The sequence below is a fragment of the Schistocerca americana genome, chromosome 1 (genome assembly GCF_021461395.2).
Source record: "Schistocerca americana isolate TAMUIC-IGC-003095 chromosome 1, iqSchAmer2.1, whole genome shotgun sequence".
In the NCBI taxonomy this organism is placed as follows: domain Eukaryota; kingdom Metazoa; phylum Arthropoda; class Insecta; order Orthoptera; family Acrididae; genus Schistocerca; species Schistocerca americana.
In genome coordinates this window covers 166,424,561-166,451,012 of record NC_060119.1, presented here as the reverse complement: position 1 = coordinate 166,451,012, position 26,452 = coordinate 166,424,561, and the positions used below count along the sequence as shown (strand labels likewise).

The window sequence follows — 26,452 nt, the reverse complement described above, 5'->3', positions numbered from 1 at the left end:
CACACACCTTTGATTACCTCAACTGGCGGACAAGCGTGTCAGCACAGCCGACAGAGACGTCCAGTTGAATAGTGAAGTACTTGGATTGTGATTCGTCGATCACCTCGATTGAGAGTGTCCGCACGTTCCAACACTGTGTGCGGCCGGCGGGCACGCAGGACTTCGGACAGTTGCGCGCGACTTCTTTGTTGCAATGGTGACAGACACCTCGTCCAACGACTCAACATGGTTTTGTTTATTTCTAGGTCTCAGTAGACATTCTGCAAGCGCCGATGAATATCTGCGATGGTCTGGGTTTCCACCAAAAGAAACTCAGTGACAGCTCTCTGCTTGAAACGCACCTTCGTTACAGGTCCCATTTTGAAGACTACGTATAGTGCTTTCACCTATGGGAACATCATGAAAGTATAGAGGCTGAAACAGTAATATTCCAGAACGTCTCACGAAAAATTCCGAATTTTTTGCCGAGAAAAAAAATCTGTTGCTTTACTTATTGCACGTCCCTGGTACATACGAAAGATAGTCATACAGTCTTAATTACCTCGAAAAATATTAAGTTACGTAATTAATTTTTGTGCGTTTGCAGGTACATGTCTGCAGTTCTGGTACACATTGAAACCCCTACGTTACTGTAATATACACCAAATAAACAAAAACAGTCCGAACGGGGCTTGCAGGCTCAACGGTATCGACCGGCCGCCGTTTCATCCTCAGCCTTTAGGTGTCACTGGATGCAGATACGGAGGGGCATGTGGTCAGCACAGCGCTCTCCCACATGTTGTCAGCTTTCGTGACCGGTGCCGCTACTTCTCAATCAAGTAGCTCCTCAATTGGCCTCTCAAGCGCTGAGTGCACCCCGCTTGCCAACAGCACTTGGCAAACCCGGATGCTGGCCCACCAAGCGTTAGGCAAGCCCGACACCGCTTAACTTCGATCTGACGGGAACCAGTGTTACCACTGCGACCAAGCCGTTGGCACGGTAATGTACCATGCCGCAGCCGAAACAAAACGACGCAGCCCATTTATAAAGTGGGTTATCGTGCTGTAGTTCGTTTTCAGCATTTGAAGGAGAAAAACGCTACAACAATCCTTGGTGAGTTGGTGACAGTGTACGTCAACAATGCATAAACGTATGACACAATGTTTAGGCGGCATGGACGCTTCCGATGTGGGGAAACAGGTCTGAAAGAGGAAGAATGGAGTGGCAGACTTTTCTCTCTTTGAAGAACCGGGAATAATAAGAGACGTGGAGACCCTGGCGCTCCAAGCCCGCCGTATCGCGATCGAGGCGATAGTGCAAAAACTGATAATCAGTCATGGATCCGTTTACAAAATCTGCATCATGTTCCGCAAGTCACCTAACGGTGTGTGGTGAAGGGTACTTCTGGTACCACTTACAGATTTCCCCCCCACCCCCCACCCCCCACCACCACCACGTTCCACTCGCGAATGGCGCGTGGGAAGAATGGCAGTAGTTAAGCCTCTGTATTGCCCCTATTTTCTCGAATTTTCTCTTCGTGGTCATTTCGCGAGATGTGTGTGGTGGGAAGTAATATCTTGCCCGACTCTTCCTGGGAAGCGCTCTCTATAAATTTCAAAAGTTAACCTCTTCCTGATGCACAACGCCACTCTTGTACCGCCTGCCACTAGAGTTTGTTGACCATCCCTGTAGCGCTCTCGCACGAACTAAACTATCTTGTGACGAAACGCGCCGCTCTTCTTTGAATCTTCTCTATCTCGTCTATCAGTCCTACCTTGTTGTACTCAAGAATCGGTCGGACAAGCACCTTGTAAGCCACTTCCCTCAGGGATGAGTTACATTTCCTTAAGATTCTTCATATGAATCTGGTGATTCCACTTAAGGTGGCTCTAGATAGTTAGTCCTAGATTTTATACGGTAGATACTGCTTCAAGCAGTTTGTCATCAATACTGCAGTTGTACAGTAGTGGATTTATTTCCCTTTGTATCGCAATTTATTTACATTCAGGGACAACTTCCAGAGCCTACACCATTCGGCAATCCTCAGAAGGTCATTCTGCAAATCGATTCTGTCTTCTGGCGTTGCTAGTTGCAGCCGGCCGAAGTGGTCGATCGGTTCTAGGCGCTTCAGTCTGGAACCGCGCGACCGCTACGGTCGCAGGTTCGAATCCTGCCTAGGGATATAATTAGGTTAGTTAGGTTTAAGTAGTTCTAAGTCTAGGGGACTGATGATCTCAGATGTTAAGTCCCATAGTGCTTAGAGCCATTTGAACCATTTTTTTGCTAGTTGCAAAGTATCATCTGCGTACAGTCTTAAAGAGCTTCCGAGACTTTCTACTAGATCATTTATATGCACAGAAAACAGTCACTGTGCTATTACACTTCCTTAGGTTACTCGGGGAATAACTTTTACATCTGACGATTTTGTCTTGTCATTAGGGACATGTTGAGTTTTTTCCGTAACGAAATCTTGAATCAAGTCGCAAATCTGGTCCGATACTCGGTAAGCTCGTTTTCTTTTTTTTGTACTAAACTGAAGTGTAGGAGATGTCGAACGCCTTCCTGAAGTCAATCAACACGACATCAACTTGATCGCCGTTGTCTTTAGCGCTATAGACTTCATGGAGGAACGGAGCGAGCTGAGTTTCACAGATCTGTGTTTGCAAAACCATGTTGATTTTCATGGAGGAGACTTCCGTTCTTCAAAAACGTGATAATGCACGAGCACAAAACTTATTACATAATTCTACAACAGACTATAATTATGTACACTTTCCCTCGACCCTTCTTTAAAACGGTGATGACTTGTGCTTCTTTCCAGTCGCTAGGAACCCTTTGTTGCTGCAGCAATGTACGATAAACTGCTGCTAGTCTTGCATGACATTTCAACATGACAAAGTTCGCCGCCCTCTGCGGTCCACGACTGCTCGAACCTATTAAAATACCCGCACTGCCGAGATGTCACTGGAAATGTTGCAGCTGTGTCAGGCCAATCCAGATGACTTCTTTAGCTGCCGAATCACCATGGACGAATGATGAGTTATCAACATTACCCCGAAACAAAGGAGCAGAGCAAGCAATGGATGCATGTGGATTCACGACGGGCGAAAGAGGCGTAACCACCATCGTAGAGCAAGATGATGCTGAGTGTGGTTTTGAGACTACCATGGTGTGGTGGTTATAGAATATGTTCCTAAGAGGCGAATCGTCAAAGGAGGAAACTACCGAAATATCCTGACGATTGTACAGGACTCTGTCAAGACGGTGCATAGCACCATAGCGGGAAACTGTCCGATGTGGGAGTTTCCATACTGGGCAGGACACAGTCATATACGTTGTCGCTTTTGGCTATCGTATTTTGCCTCACACCCCCGCCCCCTCCTTCTCCCGCCATACTTTCCTGACCTGGCACCCAGCGACTTCTTCCTCATTCCTCATGTCAAGAAACCACTGTATCGCAGGCGCATCCAGAATGTCGCAGAATTGTTTTTCGAGGTGGAACGTTTCCTGAACAGTCAAAATACAGAATTTTACAAACGAGGTCTCCTATATGTCATTCAACGTTGGGGAAAATGTGTTGCAGTGCAGGGTGCGTATGTAGATAACGGATGACACCGTGGTAGCAGCTTGATTTTTTTCGAGGAGACAATTATAACTTTATGACAAGTCCTCGTACTTTCATTTTGACTAACAAATATTGCTCTAATGAGCTCCTCAACATTGTCCAGAAATCAGATTAAAAGTATTATGAGCCAGTTAAGCTGTACGGTGAATGTTAAAAATGTCCCAAGGCTGCAAGAGAGCCAGCCGTTGAACACAGCGTTAGCTCAGCCAGTCATAAATTTCCTGCTGCTAGGCTGTTCGATTGCTTCCGTTCTCGTATGGTATTCAACAGGGTCGCAAAACTTTAAATTTCGATTTCTCGAAAACACTAGGGCAACATTTGCTACACTTAACTATGTAGCACAGTCACGCAAATGATGAACGGAGTCACTAAACAATTGGGTGTATGCTTCCTTTGCTAGAATTTCTCGTAGTAATTGTGGAAGAATTTGCTTGTAACGTAATGCTGTATGAGTGATTTTGATTTCACCCAGCAGATACCAAAATTTATTTATAAGCGTTTCTTTATTATAACGTCATGTTCAGTGCAACCATTCATTTCATTTCACAATGTGGAAAAGCCCTGCTACAGTGACTACACCCACGTACGTTTCGCACTTTGTTCTTCTAGATACACTCACATCTATAACTCTGCAGTATTGCACCATTCGGTGGGAATTATTCATTAAGATGTCAAAAGTCATGGAATAGCGATATGCAAATATACAGATGGCGGTAACATCGCGCACACAAGGTATAAAAGGGCAGTGTATTGGCAGAGCTGTCGTTTCTAACCAGGTGAATCATTTGAACAGGTTTCCGATGTGATTATGGCCGTATGACGGGAATAAACAGGCTTTGAACATGGAATGGTTGCCACAGCTAGGCAAATGGAATACTCTATTTCGAAAATCGTTAGGGAATTCAATATTCCGCAATCTATAGTGTCCAGAGTGTGCCGAGAATACCAAATTTCAGGCATTGTCTCTTACCACGGACATCGCAGTGTCCGATGGCCTTCACTTAACGACCGATAGCAGCGGGGTTTGCATACAGTTATCAGTGCTAGCAGACGAGCAACTCTGCGTGAAATAACCGCGGAAATCAATGTGGAACGTACGACGAACGTATCCTTTTCGAGAGTGCCGCGAAATCTGTCGTTAATGGGCTGCGGCAGCAGGCGACCGACGCGAGTGTCTTTGATAACTGGCACAATATCGCCTGCAGCATTCTCCTGGGCCCGTGACCATATCTGTTGGACATTAGACGACTGGAAAAGCTTGCCCTGGTAAGATGAGCCCAGATTTCAGTTGTTAAGAACTGATGGTAGGTTTTGAGTATGGCTCAGACTCCACGAAGCCATGACCTCAGTTCTGAACAAGGCACTGTGCAAGCTGGTGGTGTCTCTGCAATGTTGTGGGTCCTGCTTACAAGGAATGGACTGGATCATGTGGTCCAACTGAGTCGATCATTGACTGGAAATGATTATGTTCGGCTACTTGGAGAACATTTGAAGCCATTCGCGGACTTCATGTTCCCAAACAACGGTGGACTTTTTATAGATGGTAATGCGCCGTGTCACCGGACCACAGTTGTACACGATTAGTTTGAAGAACATTCTGGACAATTCGAGCGAGTAATTTGGCACCCAGCTCGCCCTACATGAATCCCATCGAATTTGACTGGGCCATAATCGAGAGATCAGTTCATGCGCAAATCCTGCACCGGCAACACTTTCGCAGTTATGGACGGCTATAGAGGCAGAATGGCTGAGTGTTTCTGCAGGGAAATTCCAACGACTTTTTGAGTCCATGCCGTGTCGAGTTGTTGCCCTACACCGGGCAAGAGGAAGTCCGACACAGTATTAAGAGATATCCCATAACTTTTGCCACCTCAGTGTACGTCGCAATATTTGACTGTGCGGTAATTTCCGGGATTGATTATCTCTCGAAGTCGCGGGGTCCGAACGATACATATGGAACACGCGATTGTAAATCGATCATGCGACTCTGGAGGCGGGCGTTATGATTATGTTTACAGTGGTCACTACAGCAACGACAAAAGAAGAGAGTTACAAAAATACTCATTAATTTGTTACAGGTGGCACTTAAATATAAGTATTTGGCTCTCAGTGATAAATTTTCGTGCAATCATATGGTCTTGCTAGAATCCTAGCTGACATTTCCGGTAATTCTCTGAAAAGCGCTTTCCCAACTCCAACTCAGATTTACAAAAGAAAATATGAGTTTATGCTGGTTATGTAGACGATATAATTATTGCCTTTGACGACCGACCAAGAATTAGAACAGTTGTTCAGCACGTTCAATAGTGTCCATGAGAAAATATGCTTCACAAAAGAAATTCAGAATGAAAACGCGGAGCTAAACTTCGTCGATCTTAAAATATGTATAGTAAATAACAACCTCAGCTTTAGTGTTTTCCGCATGGCAACTTATTCGTAAAATTTTATCCTAGATGATTCTTCTTATCCACGATTACGGAAATCAGCATTTTTTCATTCCGGTATCAATCGTGCCATAACGACGCCCCTGTCTCCTAGTAACCTACAGAATGAAATCAGTGTAATAAAATGCATTGCTGCAAATAATGGTTATAAGCAAGATGTAACAGATCGTATCCTCAGTAACTGAACTACCAAAACATTTTCAACAAGGTAACAAATTCGCTTACAATAAAGAGGACAATAATAAATTCATTTCCATCCAGTTTCTAGGCAACGTGTTGTACGGGATTGAAGCCTTTTGGTAGATAAATATAAATGGAAGGTAACTTTTTCTATTAATAGTAGCATAAATAAACATCTTGTGTATATTGTCAAAAATGCTTTGGATCATTTCTCAAATTCTGTTACGAGTATTCACAAAATGATCTGCAATGATTTTCCCAGTTACTGTATCGGACAAATTGGTAGAGCAATCAAGATCTACTGAATTCCACATTTATTTATTTATCGCTTGTCATACTCAAGGGATTTAGCGGATACCGTAATCTTACACAAAGAAGTAAAAGGGCGTAGATTAGATTTATGGAGAAGAGCTTGAAATTTTCAGACACTTTAAAGAAAAACTATGGCTACATTTTAAACGAACAGTTTCAACTTGCAAGTAGATATTTCTGGGGAGGCTTTAAGGTTCCACTTCTGGCCTAGCAGCCAAGCTGACAGGTCGGTGCTGGCCTTGGCGTAGTATTTCTTTTCTTCAAAAATTCTATGTTCAGTAAGAATACGTCTCTTGTTATTTACAATTTGCTTTGTCATCCACACTTGGTTGCTGTTGAACAGTTTAGTAATGCACCCGCTTTTTATTTTTTTAGTGTGTTTTTATTCTACCGACAAGATCGTGAGTTTTTGGTTAGTGAGGCCTCGTCCATTTTTTCTGGTTATTTTATAACACCCCCTCCTCGTATAACTGTTCTTATAACATGTCCTATTAGTACGACCACTCCCCCCCCCCTTTTTTTTTCCTTTATTGTATTTCAATTCCCCATCGGGGCGGGCTGGCAGCAGCATATGCGCTGCTCTTCAGCCGAAAGACATAGAACAAACAATAGAAGACATTTAAAAACAACAAAGGAGAGAATATGGTGAACATAGATATAAAAAAGCGGAACATCGTGGAAGGCAATAGACAAAAAACGGGGTGACTGTAAAATGGAGATAAAAAAAACTGTTTAAAAGTAGCACACACAAAAAGCCACACACTGCGACAATTAAAAGAACACAAGGCACAGTATGACTGGAGCATAAAAGGTATCGACGGATGGCGTAGCACATAACAAACACTGACGGCGAACCTCAAGGCAGTACACAAATAAAATCACGCCTCTTAACGCACAGGAGAAACAGCACTAAACACAACACTGATGTAGCACACTGACGATGATCAAAACAGAGGATCTGCCAGGCGCAAGGAGATGAGGGAGACACAACCACTCTCATTAGCATGATACTTTTATGGTTGCGTATTCACACACAAGTGCTTCTCGTGCGGTTTATACATTTTGTATGTTTATACATTTTTTATGTTTACCAGAGTCTGTGGGCTTCTTATAAGACATATAATTTGAGTGATACTCTTTCCTTCTCCACTTGCTCTGTTCAACTATTTGGTTAATATGTTAATTCTGTTAAAATACGTGGTAGTGAAATTACACACGTTGCTCATGCAGCTACGCGCAGGAGCGCCACCTATCAGAGGTAACTCAAACTCAAGGCTAGTACCTTCACTCTTGTACCAGTCGGCGCATGCCACTGGCTCTGAACGTGACATATTGACGCCCTATAGGATCTGATGCCACGTTTTATATTTGTCATTTTTATACAAATCTTTCAAGTGGCATACTATATATTGTTGTATTCTGAGTCGGATATGTGATATTTTCAAATAACTGAAAGTTTTAATATAAAACCCTAAAGTAAACGGCTACTACATTTTTGTATAATATATTTACATGGTGATTAAGTTGATGACATTACTAGGCGGAGTCAACGACTCCCACTTTGACTATAGATGATGTGACTTTACGTGAATATGCTTCTCTAAAAATTTTTTGTAAAATTTTCTGTAATTTTGTTCGTTGTAATGTTACTATCTCTGTTCCATACACAATGTCGTAATCTTGTTAATAGTTTCTACATCTTCTGAAGAAGACGGTTTTAAAAACCGTCGAAACCACTTCCAAGGTCTAATAAACCTGTATTTTGCAACTGGTTGGCTGTCATATCTAATGCTTTGAAATTTCTTGTAGGTACTTGAAGGTTACGGCTTCCAGCATGGTGTGTGGAGTTTTGAGGTATCAAGGCCCCCTTCCCCCCCAACCCCCCGCCGTGTACAGTATGGGTGTGCTGTTGGACAATCGCCAAACTGTGATGTGAACATTAAAGAAATAGAAATGCTGTGCTTCTCGAAGACAGCAGATTTTTTTTTTAATGACGAGAATATTGCGAAAGGCAGATTAATAGTTCAATAGAGCAATGATCAAGTAAGCCTCGCTGCTGCACCTTTGATTGTACATTGATTACTTTCCTTTCGCTGTCACACATTCTCCTTCCCAAGTTGGAGAACTGGCTATTTTTACCGAAAAGTCGTATTTTGAAGAGATGAATCAAACAACTGCATTGGTTTTAAGAACTGACACTATTTTTACTGCAAAGTCGTGTTTCGAAGAGACGAGACAGATAATTTCATTTGAGTTTAAAAACTGACACTCACTACTGTGGAACGTCACCTTCCAAAAGGTATATGTTGATCACTATAAGAGGGAGACCTTTTAGAATTTTTTCTTCTTGTGGGGTAACGGATAAGAAATCAAATATCTGGTTGCTAGCAGACAACCCCTAACAGTCTTGCCATCAGACAACAATATCAACACTGCCCGCTTCCTCCGCTGAAGTCGTGTGCCCATTCTTTTCTGTACGTGGTTGACACACCGTAATGTTTCTGGTATCTTATCACCGTAAGATCTGCTATCAACACAAGAGTTGAATGAACTAGAGTCACCATCTCCGACGAACTGCAAATTGCGGACACCTCGTTGTTGTAGACAGCGATGAGAATGTTTACGGCTCACGTAGTTTCCATTCTTCCAGTGGAATCCGCATAGTTCTCGGTGCTCTCAGCTTCGTGCTGCATCTTTTTTCCAGCATCTGACTTACCAATTTTATTGCATCCTTGACAACGCTTGAATATATAATTTCTACATCTAGGACATTACCTGTGTCAATACTTGTGGCAGCTGTAGCCTAGTTCAAAGACTGATGGCCCTCTTCTGCCAAGTACCATCAAATGCAGTTGTTATGTTGTAGCGTCTCGCCGTCTGTATTTTCCTCAACTGCCTCTCGTGTTGCAGTTTTCAGATTCTTCTTCTATGTTTTTACATTGTCTAGTAAAATGTCTCTATGCTTTCATACATTTGTAGTGGGGCGTGGGAGACATATTTTATTACATTAATATTTCTCCGGTAGTAGACCATTTCCCAACGCTCTCAGTCCATAAAATATCTTAGCTTGACTCAAATAGTTTATTAACTTTACAATTATCTGAGATAAAAATTGATTCCGGATTTTACAATTTTCACATGAAACTGTCAAACCTAATCCTTTACATTTTAGAAGCATCTGCGGTGATATTTATTCTTCCCTGCCCCCCTACACACACAAATTTACTGAACACGGACCACCCGGCCGCTGTGGAAGAGCGGTTCTAGGCGCTTCAGTCCGGATCCGCGCTGCTGCTACGGTCGCAGGTTCGAATCCTGCCTCGGGCATGGATGTCTATGATGTTCTTAGGTTAGTTAGGCTTAAATAGTTCTAAGTCCAGGGAACTGTTGACCTCAGATGTTAAGTCCATAGAGCTCAGAGCCATATCTGAACACGGACTTGAGAATACTCAAATCTATAATGATGTTAATGTCTTTATTACTCGCATTTCTCTTATTCCAATGCAGTTCATCACATTTCTTTCTGGAGGAGGAGCTTGAAGGTGTAGCAGTGGATGGAGCTGAGATTCTGGGTGAACGTTCATTCCTGACCTCACTCGCATCACTTGAAGCGCCAAATTAAGTTCTGTAGTACCGATTTCCTTTGTTTTTTGCTTTCTTGAACATTTCTTTTGCTCTTGTTGTGATCAAATGTAATAGTTAATACACAAGATCAATAGAAGACCAACAAAACAACACAAAGAATGAAGTACTTAAACACGTTATACTAAGAATATGGCATGCACAAATCACTTATGCAGCAAGGTCTCCACTAGGAATTAAGTCGAACCACAGCGTTCTAGACCTTGTGGTTAGATATTACATATACTTTTTAACAAATGAAATGAAATCCTAAAAACGTCCGATGCATCTATTTAAGCTAAACTGAATGTACTTCCAGTCAGCCAAATTTAATAAATCGTACACATCAAATTAATCAGGAAATTCAAAGTATGTTTCTGCATTAAAAAAAATTTCAACAAAATGACCATTACACTCCCCTCATACGCCTACATTTACAACGGTACTCCGAGATCCACCTTACGGCGCGTGGCGGAGGGTACCCCATATCACTATTGGTTATTTCCTTCCCTGTACCACTCGCAAATAGAACGAAGGACAAATGACTATCTATACGTCTCCATGGTCCTTACGCGCAATGTATTTTCGAGGCTACGGATTTGTTCTGCAGTCATCTTCAAATGCTGGTTCTCTAAATTTTCTAAGTAGTGTTCCCCGGAAAGAACGTCGCCTTCCATACAGGGATTCTCATTTGAAGTCCCAAAGCATCTCCATATAACTTGCAACTTGTTCGAAGCTACCAGTAACAAATCTAGCCGCCCGTCTCTGCATTGCTCCGATGTCTCCCTTTACTCTGACCTGATATGGATCAAAAACACTCGGGCAGTACTCAAGAATAGCTCGTACTAGCGTCGTATATGCAGTCTCCATTACAGATGAATCGCATTTTTCTAGAATCCTTTCAATGAACCGAGGTCTGCCATTCGCCTTCCCTACCACAGTCCTCACATGCTCATTCCATTTCATATGACTTTGCAACGTCAGACCCAGATATTTGAACGACGTGGCTGTGTCAAGCAGGGCGCTACTAATACTGTATCCGGACGTTACGGATCTGGTCTTCTTACTCACTCGCATTAACTTACATTTTTTTACATTTATTCTGTCATTCATCACACCAACTCGAAATTTTGTCTAGGTCATCTTTTATCCTCCTACAGTCACTCAACTTCGACTCCTTACCGTGCACCACGGCATATCAGCAAACAACTGTAGATTGCTGCCCACGCTGTCCGACAAATCATTTATGTACATAGACGGTAATAGCGGTTCTGTCTCATTTCCCTGGGGCACTCGTGAAGATGCCCATGTCTCTGATGAACAAATGATCCAAATGGCTCTAAGCACTATGGGACTTAACATCTGAGGTCATCAGTCCCCTAGACTTACAACTACTTAAACCTAACTAACCTAAGGGCATCACACACATCCATGCCCGAGGCAGGATTCGAACCTGCGGCCGTAACAGCAGCGCGGTTCCTGACTGAAGCTTCTACAACCGCTTGGCCACAACGGCCGGCTCTGATGAACACACGCCCTCGAGGACAACATACTGGGTTTTACAACTTAAGAGCTCTACTAGCCGCTCAGATATCTGTGAACCTCTTCCATACACTCGTACCTTCTTTAACTACCTGCGATGGAACACAGTGTCAAATGCTTTCCGGAAATATAGTAATACGAAATCTGCCTGTTGCACTACAACCATAATTCGCAGTGCATCATGTGAGAAAATGGCAAGCAGAGTGTCGCACGAGTAATGCTTTCTAAGATTCTCGGTCTCAAGAAAATATATTAAATTCGAACTGAGAATATGTTCAAGAATTCTGCAGCAATATGAAGTTAGCGGTATTGATCTGTAATTTTGTGAGTCCGTTCTTTTGTCCTTCTTATATACAGGAGTCACCTGCGCTTTTTTCCAGTAGCTTGGGACTTTGCTCTGGGCGAGAGATTTGCGATAAATGCTCCTAAAAGTGGTTCAAATGGCTCTGAGCACTATGGGACTAAACAGCTGAGGTCATCAGTCCCCTAGAACTTAGAACTACTTAAACCTAACTAACCTAAGGACATCACACACATCCATGCCCGAGGCAGGATTCGAACCTGCGATCGTAGCGGTCGCGTGGTTCCAGAATGAAGCGCCTAGAACCGCTCGGCCACTGCGGCCGGCAAATCACCTAGATAACGGCCAGTGCCGTAGAATACTCTTTGGGAAACCGCATTGGGATTGTGGTTGTGGTGGTAAGTTCCTATGGGACCAAACTGCTGAGGTCATCGGTTCCTAGGCTTACACACTACTTAATCTAACTTACGCTAAGGACAACACAAACACCTGTGCCCGAGGGAGTACTCGAACCTCCGACGGGGGGAAGCCGCGCGATTTGTGGCAAGACGCCTCAGACCGCATTTGGATTCCATCTGGATTTACTTGTTTTCAACTCCTTTAGTTGTTTCCCTACGCCACTATAGCCTTGATGTTAACCGCTCATAACGACAACCGTAACTGTGCTCCCAGATTGTAGTGAAGTCATCTGAAGTCCTGGTGGACGTTGCCGAAGACAGTTAACCATTCTCGCATTGGATTAAATTTCAGGCCTAGAGTTAACCTACCATAACGAAAACATTAAATGTGTGCCACGTTGTGTTCGGTCTGAAGTCCTAGGATAACGTCCACGACGGCGAGAAACCATTTGTGCAATGGATTAAATTACATGTCTAGAGTTAAGCAGTCCTAACAACAACGACAACAACTTTTCCCCCAGGTTGTGGTGTACAATGGCTTGGCGTCCTGGGGGGACGTCCCTGCCGGCGAGGAGCCGTTCGCCCACTGCCCCGTCAGCGAGTGCTCGCTTAGCGACCGACGGCTCGAGGCCTGGGACGCCGACGCCATCATCTTCAGGGATTTCATCCCGCGCACGCCATTCCCGCGCCGCCCCGAGCAGATATGGATACTTTACATGCTGGAGCCTCCCGCCTACGGCAAGAGATTTAGGTGATGTTCACATTTTCTTCATGCCCTTAAGCACTTGTACTTCAGTTGTAAATGAAAAACATAATATTGTGTATGTTCTGCAGTATCAGTTTGTTTCGTCAAACGGTTACCAAACCATCATCAGACTTTAACTGTCTGTCGTCGTCCACGGGCAACACAGAAAAAGATGTGACACATCGAGAGAGAAGTACAAACACAAAGTAAAAGTAATCTTTGACAGTGCTGTGGTAATGCAATTAAAAACATTAAAGTTATACAGTGAATACACTGATGAGCCAAAACATTATGACCACCTGCTTAATAGCTTGTTTGTCCGTCTTTGGAACGAAATACATCACTGATTCTGCGTATCAGGGATCCGACAGTTTGGTTTGTAGAGGTAAGTGGCAATAGATATGTACACACAGATTATGTAATTCTCGTAAATAATAAACCACGCCCATCGGGACCATCCGACCGCCGTGTCATCCTCAGAGGAGTCCGCAGCTCGTGGTCGTGCGGTAGCGCTCTCGCTTCCCGCACCCGGGTTCCCGGGTTCGATTCCCGACGGGGTCAGGGATTTTCTCTCCCTCGTGATGACTGGATGTTGTGTGATGTCCTTAGGTTAGTTAGGTTTAAGTAGTTCTACGTTCTAGGGGACTGATGACCATAGATGTTAAGTCCCATAGTGCTCAGAGCCATCGTCAGAGGAGGATGCGGATTGGAGGGGCGTGGGGTCAGCACACTGCTCTCCCGGTCGTTATGATGATAGTCTTGACCGAAGCCGCTACTATTCGGTCGCGTAGCTCCTCAAACGGCATCACGATGCTGCGTGCACCCCGAAAAATGGCAACAGCGCATGGCGGCCTGGATGGTAACCCATCCAAAAACCGACCACCCCCGACAGCGCTCACGGGAACCGGTGTATCCACTGCGGCAAAGCCGTTGCCTCTCGTAAATAATGGCTTGCTGATTTGCATAAGCTGTGATGGCGCCCATAGTGACCCGAATGTATTCCATAGGATTTACATCGTGTGAATGTGGTCGCCGAGACATCAACGTGAGTTCATTGTTTAGGTTTTCTTATTGGTAACGCCACGTAGCGCTCTGTATGGAAATCACTCGCTGTGCTGTGTGCAGTCTGTGGTTAGTTTGCATTGTTGTCTGCCATTGTAGTGTTGGGCAGCTGGATGTTAACAGCGCGTAGCATTCCGCAGTTGGAGGTGAGCCCCCAGCAGTGGTGGATGTGGGGAGAGAGATGGCGGAGTTTTGAAATTTGTAAGACTGGATGTCATGAACTGCTATATATATTATGACTATTAAGGTAAATACATCATTTGTTCTCTATCAAAATAATTCATTTGCTAACTATGCCTATCAGTAGTTAGTGCCTTCAGTAGTTTGAATCTTTTATTTAGCTGGCAGTAGTGGCGCTCGCTGTATTGCAGTAGTGCGAGTAACGAAGATTTTGGGTGAGGTAAGTGATTTGTGAAAGGTATAGGTTAATGTTAGTCAGGGCCATTCTTTTGTAGAGATATTTGAAAGATTGCGTTGCGCTAAAAAAATATTGTGTGTCAGTTTAAGCACAGTCTTGTACAATTTTTCTAAGGGGACGTTTCATATGTCGACCCTTAGCCGAGGATACCTCACTGGAATCTTCTGATCTTTTCTTGTAGTTTGTGTAATTAGTGTAGCTATTGTTTATTGCTAGCGCGTAATTGTAGAGAGAATCTCCTTTGTAGTTGCAGTCTTTCATTGTTGTTGTGGCATGCATGTAGATTTGCACCAAGTACACTCCTGGAAATTGAAATAAGAACACCATGAATTCTTTGTCCCAGGAAGGGGAAACTTTATTGACACATTCCTGGGGTCAGATACATCACATGATCACACTGACAGAACCACAGGCACATAGACACAGGCAACAGAGCATGCACAATGTCGGCACTAGTACAGTGTATATCCACCTTTCGCAGCAATGCAGGCTGCTATTCTCCCATGGAGACGATCGTAGAGATGCTGGATGTAGTCCTGTGGAACGGCTTGCCATGCCATTTCCACCTGGCGCCTCAGTTGGACCAGCGTTCATGCTGGACGTGCAGACCGCGTGAGACGACGCTTCATCCAGTCCCAAACATGCTCAATGGGGGACAGATCCGGAGATCTTGCTGGCCAGGGTAGTTGACTTACACCTTCTAGAGCACGTTGGGTGGCACGGGATACATGCGGACGTGCATTGTCCTGTTGGAACAGCAAGTTCCCTTGCCGGTCTAGGAATGGTAGAACTATGGGTTCGATGACGGTTTGGATGTACCGTGCACTATTCAGTGTCCCCTCGACGATCACCAGTGGTGTACGGCCAGTGTAGGAGATCGCTCCCCACACCATGATGCCGGGTGTTGGCCCTGTGTGCCTCGGTCGTATGCAGTCCTGATTGTGGCGCTCACCTGCACGGCGCCAAACACGCATACGACCATCATTGGCACCAAGGCAGAAGCGACTCTCATCGCTGAAGACGACACGTCTCCATTCGTCCCTCCATTCACGCCTGTCGCGACACCACTGGAGGCGGGCTGCACGATGTTGGGGCGTGAGCGGAAGACGGCCTAACGGTGTGCGGGACCGTAGCCCAGCTTCATGGAGACGGTTGCGAATGGTCCTCGCCGATACCCCAGGAGCAACAGTGTCCCTAATTTGCTGGGAAGTGGCGGTGCGGTCCCCTACGGCACTGCGTAGGATCCTAAGGTCTTGGCGTGCATCCGTGCGTCGCTGCGGTCCGGTCCCAGGTCGACGGGCACGTGCACCTTCCGCCGACCACTGGCGACAACATCGATGTACTGTGGAGACCTCACGCCCCACGTGTTGAGCAATTCGGCGGTACGTCCACCCGGCCTCCCGCATGCCCACTATACGCCCTCGCTCAAAGTCCGTCAACTGCACATACGGTTCACGTCCACGCTGTCGCGGCATGCTACCAGTGTTAAAGACTGCGATGGAGCTCCGTATGCCACGGCAAACTGGCTGACACTGACGGCGGCGGTGCACAAATGCTGCGCAGCTAGCGCCATTCGACGGCCAACACCGCGGTTCCTGGTGTGTCCGCTGTGCCGTGCGTGTGATCATTGCTTGTACAGCCCTCTCGCAGTGTCCGGAGCAAGTATGGTGGGTCTGACACACCGGTGTCAATGTGTTCTTTTTTCCATTTCCAGGAGTGTATTTTGAAGCTATTTTCAGTGCTATGTTAAGGTGTTCTTTTATTTTTGCTCTTCAAATTGTGCTTTTCTGTGTTATCGTGTGAAATATTGTGACAATAATGGCGTGTGAAAAACGTAACACTAGGCTCCAAAGTAAGCTGAGAAATAACAGTGACGACGAGCGTAGCTTATTAGCACCACTGTGTAATGAATTAACAGACATTCAAAGTACTAATTTCGTAATTGTGCATAGGGAAATGGAGTGGGCTGCAAATAATGGTGTAGACAGTGAAACAATTAGTGAACAGGGAAGCATTATCGATCGATCGGTCGGCAACAGCTCGCCTCAGGATTCGGAAATGACACGACACAATCTTGCAAATACTGTAGATTCAGGTTTTGCGTCCTCACCGTTTTCTCAAATAAATCAAGACACATTTTCTGCTATTCAAAATGCGAATATTGCCGGTTCAAATGCACTGCCGAATAGCACTGAGGAACACGTTTCAGACACCAGTGCATTGTTATTACAGTTAATGTAACAAATGGGACAAAGGCTACAAAAGTTAGACACAATGGAACAAAATCTTCAAAAGTTAGACACAACGCTTGAACAAAATCAGAAACAAATGGGACAAAATCTTCAAAACTTAGACACAATGGAACAAAATCTTCAAAAGTTAGACACAATGGAACAACACCAGAGACAAACACAGCAACAGTTAGACGCAATGGAACAAAATCTTCACACCACGCTTGAACAAACACGTGAAGATTTAACTACTGAGTTACATAAAATCGAATCGAAATGTCAAAAAGTCTGTAACGACGTAAAAACAAAAATTTGTGAGCATTTCCAACCTATTTTTTCGCGTCATGAAAATGCATTACAGAATCACGAAGCAGCCATAAAAGAACTGCAAACTATTGTTCATGAAAATCACGACACCTTGCAAGCTAAAATTGACTCAGTTGCATCTACCGATTCGGTTATGCAACTTGCAAAAACTCAGGAAAACTCAAAGGACACAGTAGATACGATTTCAACACAAATGGACACTCTGAAACTTGGTTCAGAAAAACACACAGAGGAAATAATTTCACTAACGGATAAAGTAGCCGAACTTTCAGATCAGTTCACTAACTTATCTGCAAAGGTAGATGATGATCTGAATGATACAAGACCTGTAGCCTTCATGGACACTGAAGAGTATGAACAAATTAGAAAATTCAAACAAAATCAATACACAGTACAAAAGAGAAATCCGGGAAGTACAAGATCAGTTGGCACAAGTAATACAAGAATTACATATTTAAGAGGACACTCGCGCTCCAGTACGGGAAGAGGGACATAGAAATACGGAACAACACAAAATAATAACACAGGACACTTCGGAAATTATGAAAGAAATTGGCAAGGCGCATTGGATTTTGAGATGGAACCGCCGAAACGACCTAACAATGACCGATATGCGACTCGCCGACACGATGTTTTTGACTATAAGCTGTTCATTACTACACGTGAATTCAAAACATTTAAGAATTCTGATAACGACATTCATCCACAAGCATGGCTTCATCAATTCTCTCATTGTTTTCCTCCCAACTGGTCATTGGAGCACAGGTTAGAATTTATGTGTGGCTATTTAGAGAATGAACCAGCTGTAAGAATGTGATCGGTCATTCACGATTGCCACAGTGAAGGAGAATTTTATCATGCCTTCCTCTCAATATATTGGTCTCAAGCCACACAAGACCGAGTAAAACATAGCATCATAATGATGAAACATTTCGAATAATCTGAATTTTCCAGTCTTGTGAAATATTTTGAAGACATGTTGCAAAAGAATCAGTACCTGTCAAACCCATACAGCCCCTCAGAACTCATCCACATTTGCTTAATCAAATTACGTGAACATTTACGACATATTATTTTGGCAGGACGTTGCAAAGACGACATTGAAGCTTTTCAGGGACTCTTACAACAATTAGAAATTGACACTGACAATCGCGGAACACGAAAACAGCAACACAACAATTACAGATCGCATCCGTCGCAATTCTGCATGAAAGAAATAATAACTGGACACGACAAGGCTATTCTCACAACACAAATCGTGACCAAAACAGACACCACCCGTATGACACCCGTTGGCAGAATAATAGTTACAGAGAAAGGTCGTACTTCCGTAGTAATGAATATGACAGAGATAACCGTAGAAACAGACAATATGTGAACCAAAACAATTATTATCAGGGGAGACAGAATAACTTCAGACGCAACAGTTCAGCGCACAGTTAAGATTCAGGGAGAAATTCTCCACCACGTGACCAACAAGAAATTAATTACAGAAATTACCGACATGGCGACAGACGATATAATCGTAACGACAGACCTGAATTTCATCAGAACTGGCGAGATTCAAACAGGGTAGGGTCTTCTCGTCAAGGTGAATTTGTAGAAGTTAGGTCTCCTAATCCCAATAACGATGCGCGCCAACAGACAGACAGACAATGACTCGCACCGCAGGCAGCCACGTGCGCCGGCTGGCTCAGAGAAAAATAACATAGACACTAACCTTGAGAAAAATTTTAGCATTCCTCACCGTCGTATACAACGTGATAATTGCGTTGAAATTGAAACTCTGCGTACTGGGAAGGGTAAAGGATTACGCCACATTTCACATGTAAAACCGTTTATTGAAAGATAATCTGCTTTTTAACTTTGTCTTTGCCATAAAACTTTTCACTTCACGTTACTAGTATGCTTTGTCAGACTTAGAAACAGTTAACATGCAAAAATGTTTGAAGTTAAATATCCAGTCAAGAACCAAGAGAACTTATTTATACAGAAATTACGAATGCGTTGTTATAGTGAACAGACGACAGAGTATTGTTATTTGTACATTCTTGCTTGTTAGTTGCACGACCAGGTAACAACTATAAGGGTCACATACTTAGAACATATACCGGCACTGTTAATGAGATTTTAATGCAAGATTTTGGTTTACTTATAAAGACATTCTTTATTTGAAGTACTTTCTTTGGGATTAAAGATGACTTAGCACTTGGTTTCTTTGACAGCTACACGATTGTAACATGATGCTACTAATGTGTGACACAGTTTACATTGTTACTTTTGTGGTGTATCTGTTTTATATCTGCACAGTTTTTCTGTATTATTCTGGAAAGTAAAACATGTTTTAGTAGTAACTTTTGTGGTATAGCTACAATGAGACAGCCTTTTTCGTAGCACAACAATACGTTACGTTATAGTACTTTCTTGATCACGGTAAGGTACGTAATAACTACGATATCTATATGCAAAGCATTTCACTTTTGGTTATCGTGAGGTAAGTACATTGACTTCTGCAGAACTTAGCTTTTGGAGGACGATAACTACGACACTTCCACAGAGATTGTCATACAACAAGAAGCACAGTTTAGCGCTACAGTACACGTATTTGAGTGATTAATTTTGTACTTAAAACATTTATTTTTAAAGATTTTTGAATTACAAAGAAAGTTTTCCGTGATACATTTCATTCCATTTCTGTAATCTGTAACACCTGAGGGTTTAATTACATTAATCCTCAAGGGGTATACACTTACTTTGTGTACCATGTGTGTGGCAAGCACAAGGAGCTCTAGCTAATATGGTATTTGCTTATACAACTTTACACATCGGTACCATATTCCTCTAACACAGAATTACACAGCTATCTGATTATTTAACAGAGAAACAAACTTTTTTTTACTACGTCAGTGACAAATGTTTACGCAATTACACAGTTGGATAACTTCATACTTGTGAAATTGTATTTTGTCCGTACTCAGTAACTGTTCATATTTTTTTGGAACCATTGTGATACTATGAGAGCTTTGAATGATGTATTTGGTATGGGATCATCATTTTAAAGTACGTTTGAGGTAGATGACACTATTGAAATGAGCAGAGAATTTTTTTTAGGTTTTGAAATTATTGGAGGAAACTACGTCGATTTTGAAAATTGACTGAGATGTTATGATATTATTACGACGACGATGTGTATTATGCTGTTGAGGTATGTTTATGATCAATAAGATGATGCTACCGTATATGAGGAATTTGATTATGCTATGTATTTCTTATGATGAAATATTGAAGAAGTCTCGACGAATATGTATATGTATAATAAAGTAAGGAATAATGAGTAGTGGTTAGGGACTCTGATTTGTGGAAAAGAATGTTGAAAACCAAGAATCGTACTTTAAGGATTATGAAATGTGTGTACGTGGGTGAATGTATTACAATGCTGTCGAAATTTTTTTGGACACTGTTATATTTATAGGATTTTGTTTCTACACATTTGTAATGCAAATTCTCGACCTGTGAAATTTTTATATGAGACTGCCACTGTAGCGGAAACTGCTGTCGTAAATATTTCGGTAAGAAAGGTAAGTGGCCTTGACGTAATGCGTTTTGGGCGCCGAGCTGAGAGATAGTCGTCTGACAAAAGAAAGCCATTAGGTGGAGGAAAAAAGAGGCCATTATCCTCACTATTGACATTCCTTTGTGGAAAGCATTGCAAATACGACACGCTCATTACTTGGAAAGATACTTACATCTGCACGCCTGATTATGACAAGCGTCTTTCTACGAGAGTTGAGAGAATTTCTACTAACTGTGTGCCTTTGCCTTATGCTGCTGTGTAAGGCGTGTGACCTTGAAGCGGACTTGGCCGCTGAGCGAGGCGGGTGGCCTTGAGTGTTAGACAGAGAGCGCAACACGGGCCCTAGTATTACTAGGCCCGTGTTGCTGGAAAATCAAGATTGCGCAACACTGATAAGGCGCGCTGGCGCTGCGCGCACGGGTGGGGGGCAGGAAGTACATCCTGTTCTGAGGCATCAGCATGCTCATTCGACTCGAGGCAGCCGCACCGAGCACACAGCCATGCCGTACCGCCGCAGAAGATACATGAGGAGGAGCAGACTTCCAGTGTATAAGACAGTGGACACTTTTAGTTTTGTTCCTAATGATGTTGCTCAAGAAGAGCTACTGACTGGTCCTATCACATTTGTTGGATGCAAGATTATCTTTTCATGCACTACGACAGAACTTGTTCCTGGTAACTCATGGTTAACACTTGCTATAGTACGAGGTAGTGATAAGGCATTACAAGGAATGGAATCGTACTATGACAGAGACATTATTTCCTATCGTACCTTTTCTATTGGTGTACAAGGTGATAGGAATTATGGTACAGGCGTAGTGCAGGAAAAAGACAAATGCACAAGGGTATATAAACACATAGACACAAATAAGACAAAAGGAAAGGACAGGGTTTGTTTTACTGCAGTATTTTGCATGGAGATCTCCCTTCGTTCATCATTATTCTCAAAAAGTCCTATCTAAGCCTTCTTTCTGTATTCTGTTCACATCCTCTTTCAAAAATAGTTTTTCTCCACTGTACACAACTTTTTTGGCCAAACCATTTTCTTATAGCTTCTCAATGCATTTCTTCCAATTCATCATAGTTAGTTTCTTACATAGTCTACCCCCTCTTAAGCTAACTTAAATCTACTGAGCTCAGATGCTAAACTAAGGGACGAGGCAATGCAGCAGCACAAAACAATTAACACAAACAGCAATGACAAAAAAATGCAAATTGGCAAAGCAAGCAGCAGTATATCTAAATTAGCAGACCAAATGCAACATTACAACGAATATGAGCCAATGTACAGCAACAAGAAAAATAAATCAGTAGTAAAACTGGCTTAACAGAGTAATACAAAGTGAAATTTAGTAGCACTATGCTTGGCAAACTTGTTGTAGAATTTTTATAATACTCAGCTACATTTACTATGATGAGGAACACTGTTATCTTCAAATATAATTTGCATTAATAATATGTTATTTACTTTGTAAAGATGTTTAGACATTATTTATTCAGTTTTGTTTTTATGCTCACATGTGAAGTTGATGTTTCGAAAGTTATTCTGATCTTTTATGTATTTACATATGTCATAATTCCTGTAACACTGATGTACATGTTATTTCGATTCTTTTGTAAGGCCTTTATTACTACAAATGTTATCTGAATTTTTATGTTTTTTAATGATGTTTTCTGTACTTTGTAATTGTATTCTCCTGTTATAAAATTGTAACTGACACTAGTTCATCAAATTAAGTAACTTGTAAGCATACATTTCACTGCACGCATTTCTGTTGATCATAGTATATGCACAATATGTGAGAAGTTGGGACTGTTAGTGTTTGCACGTGTGTTAATAATTCAGCAAGGGACTGGATAACAGCATTGCTGGTTGCAAGGACAATTCCAAAACTTTGTGAGTGCACAAGTGGTGGTTATGGACTTGCTATATTGTCCGCAAGACTCTTCGATGGTGATTGTGCACCTGCACAGTCGCAGCAGATGGCTGCTGGCCATCTCTACAAGGACTACAGTGGGTCTACACCTTTGATGATCCATCAATGCCATTATTTCTACAAGGACTACAGTGGGTCTGCACCTTTGGTGGCCCATCGATACCATACTCTCTACCAAGACTATAGTGGGTCTGCTCTGTGATGACCTACCTACCAATATTCTTCAAAATGTCGAATGACTCTGCTGTGGGTTTCCTCTGTTGTGGCCCATTACCTGTCTGCATGTCGAGAGTCAGCACTGTCTTTCCGTTGGAAGGACAACACTACTTCTTCAAGACTGCATGGAAATCCACTACTTCTGTGTGCATTTTCTTTTACTGCTCAGCGTTTGAGAAAAACACTGCAATTTTACTGTGATGAATGATCAGGACTGTCTTTATGGACTGTGAGAAAATTTTAGCTTTTGACCAACATTGTATCAATAAGTGTGTGCATTTGATTTCTTTGTTATTGTAATTGTGAAAAATTTTTAACAAATATGTATTGGCCAGTGCCCAAAACAATTTGTAAAATTTTTTGTGGGGAGCATGGGGGCTGTTTAGGTTTTCTTATTGGTAACGCCACGTAGCGCTCTGTATGGAAATCACTCGCTGTGCTGTGTGCAGTCTGTGGCTAGTTTGCATTGTTGTCTGCCATTGTAGTGTTGGGCAGCTGGATGTTAACAGCGCGTAGCGTTCCGTAGTTGGAGGTGAGCCGCCAGCAGTGGTGGATGTGGGGAGAGAGATGGCAGAGTTTTGAAATTTGTAAGACTGGATGTCATGAACTGCTATATATATTATGACTATTAAGGTAAATACATCATTTGTTCTTTATCAAAATCTTTCATTTGCTAACTATGCCTATCAGTAGTTAGTGCCTTCAGTAGTTTGAATCTTTTATTTAGCTGGCAGTAGTGGCGCTCGCTGTATTGCAGTAGGGGGGTTTGTCGGGGACGGCCAGCTTGTCCCACGCATCCCCCGATCGGACTACGACTGTGGTTGCCCGGGATACTGCCCGCATTGAGGCTGATCCCTCACCTGTGGTAGAGTGGGAGGTCGTCTCAAGGTGTGGCAGGGGGCGAAGGACATTCCGGAGGGCTGAACGGAAGGCCTCTCCAGTTTGTCTGACGAACTGGTTTCAGGCTCTGTCTCCGGCTGATACTGATCTTCGGTCGGACATGGCTGCTTGTCCTGTTCCAGAGGTTGCCCCTCAGTCTGCAAGATCCGGGCAGTCGCAGAGGGTGGGCTTACTGGTAGTTGGGGGCTCCAACGTCAGGCGCGTAATGGGGCCCCTTAGGGAAATGGCAGCAAGAGAGGGGAAGAAAACCAATGTGCACTCCGTGTGCATACCGGGGGGAATCATTCCAGATGTGGAAAGGGTCCTTCCGGATGCCATAAAGGGTACAGGGTGCACCCATCTGCAGGTGGTCGCTCATGTCGGCACCAATGATGTGTGCCGCTATGGATCGGAGGAAATCCTCTATGGCTTCCGGCGGCTATCTGATTTGTTGAAGACTGCCAGTGTCGCTAGCGCAATGAAAGCAGAGCTCACTGTCTGCAGCATCATCGACAGGACTGACTGCGGACCTTTGGTACAGAGCCGAGTGGAGGGTCTGAATCAGAGGCTGAGACGGCTCAGCGACCGTGTGGGCTGCAGATTCCTCGACTTGCGCCATAGGGTGGTGGGGTTTCGGGTACCGCTGGATAGGTCAGGAGTCCACTACACGCAACAAGCGGCTACACGGGTAGCAGGGGTTGTGTGGCGTGGGCTGGGCAGTTTTTTAGGTTAGATGGCCTTGGGCAAGTACAGAAAGGGCAACAGCATCAACGGGTGTGGGGCAAAGTCAGGACATGCGGGGACCAAGCAGCAATCGGTATTGTAATTGTCAACTGTCGAAGCTGCGTTGGTAAAGTACCAGAACTTCAAGCGCTGATAGAAAGCACCGAAGCTGAAATCGTTATAGGTACAGAAAGCTGGCTTAAGCCAGAGATAAATTCTGCTGAAATTTTTACAAAGGTACAGAAGGTGTTTAGAAACGATAGATTGCATGCAACCGGTGGTAGAGTGTTCGTCGCTGTTAGTAGTAGTTTATCCTGTAGTGAAGTAGAAGTGGATAGTTCCTGTGAATTATTATGGGTGGAGGTTACACTCAACAACCGAGCTAGGTTAATAATTGGCTCCTTTTACCGACCTCCCGACTCAGCAGCATTAGTGGCAGAACAACTGAGAGAAAATTTGGAATACATTTCTCATAAATTTTCTCAGCATGTTATAGTCTTAGGTGGAGATTTCAATTTACCAGATATAGACTGGGCACTCAGATGTTTAGGACGGTTGGTAGGAACAGAGCATCGAGTGACATTATACTGAGTGCACTATCCGAAAATTACCTCGAGCAATTAAACAGAGAACCGACTCGTGGAGATAACATCTTGGACCTACTGATAACAAACAGACCCGAACTTTTCGACTCTCTGAGTGCAGAACAGGGAATCAGTGATCATAAGGCCGTTGCAGCCTCCCTGAATATGGAAGTCACTAGGAATATAAAAAAAGGGAGGAAGGTTTATCTGTTTGGCAAGAGTAATAGAAGGCAGATTTCAGACTACCTAACAGATCAAAACGAAAATTTCTGTTCCGACACTGACAATGTTGAGTGTTTATGGAAAAAGTTCAAGGCAATCGTAAAATGCGTTTTAGACAGGTACGTGCCGGGTAAAACTGTGAGGGACGGGAAAAACCCACCGTGGTACAACAACAAAGTTAGGAAACTACTGCGAAAGCAAAGAGAGCTTGACTCCAAGTTTAAACGCAGCCAAAACCGCTCAGACAAACAGAAGCTAAACGATGTCAAAGTTAGCGTAAGGAGGGCTATGCGTGAAGCGTTCAGTGAATTCGAAAGTAAAATTCTATGTACCGACTTGACAGAAAATCCTAGGAAGTTCTGGTCTTATGTTAAATCAGTAAGTGGCTCGAAACAGCATATCCAGACACTCCGGGATGATGATGGCATTGAAACAGAGGATGACATGCGTAAAGCTGAAATACTAAACACCTTTTTCCAAAGCTGTTTCACAGAGGAAGACCGCACTGCAGTTCCTTCTCTAAATCCTCGCACAAACGAAAAAATGGCTGACATCGAAATAAGTGTCCAAGGAATAGAAAAGCAACTGGAATCCCTCAATAGAGGAAAGTCCACTGGACCTGACGGGATACCAATTCGATCTACACAGAGTTCGCGAAAGAACTTGCCCCCCTTGTAACAGCCGTGTACCGCAAGTCTCTAGAGGAACGGAGGGTTCCAAATGATTGGAAAAGAGCACAGGTAGTCCCAGTCTTCAAGAAGGGTTGTCGAGCAGATGCGCAAAACTATAGACCTATATCTCTGACGTCGATCTGTTGTAGAATTTTAGAACATGTTTTTTGCTCGAGTAGCATGTCGTTTTTGGAAACCCAGAGTCTACTATGTAGGAATCAACATGGATTCCGGAAACAGCGATCGTGTGAGACCCAACTCGCTTTATTTGTTCATGAGACCCAGAAAATATTAGATACAGGCTCCCAGGTAGATGCTATTTTTCTTGACTTCCGGAAGGCGTTCGATACAGTTCCGCACTGTCGCCTGATAAACAAAGTAAGAGCCTACGGAATATCAGACCAGCTGTGTGGCTGGATTGAAGAGTTTTTAGCAAACAGAACACAGCATGTTGTTATCA

At 43.3% G+C, this 26,452-nt stretch overlaps 1 protein-coding gene across 1 annotated transcript in view; it reads left to right on the top strand.

Annotated features, from left to right (window-relative positions):
- Positions 1-26,452, top strand: part of LOC124612781 (glycoprotein 3-alpha-L-fucosyltransferase A-like) — a 79,921-nt gene that overhangs the window by 33,628 nt on the left and 19,841 nt on the right. The window contains exon 3 of the mRNA XM_047141220.1: positions 12,925-13,154. Coding sequence (XP_046997176.1) covers positions 12,925-13,154 — 230 coding nt within the window. The remainder of the gene's footprint in view (positions 1-12,924; positions 13,155-26,452) is intronic.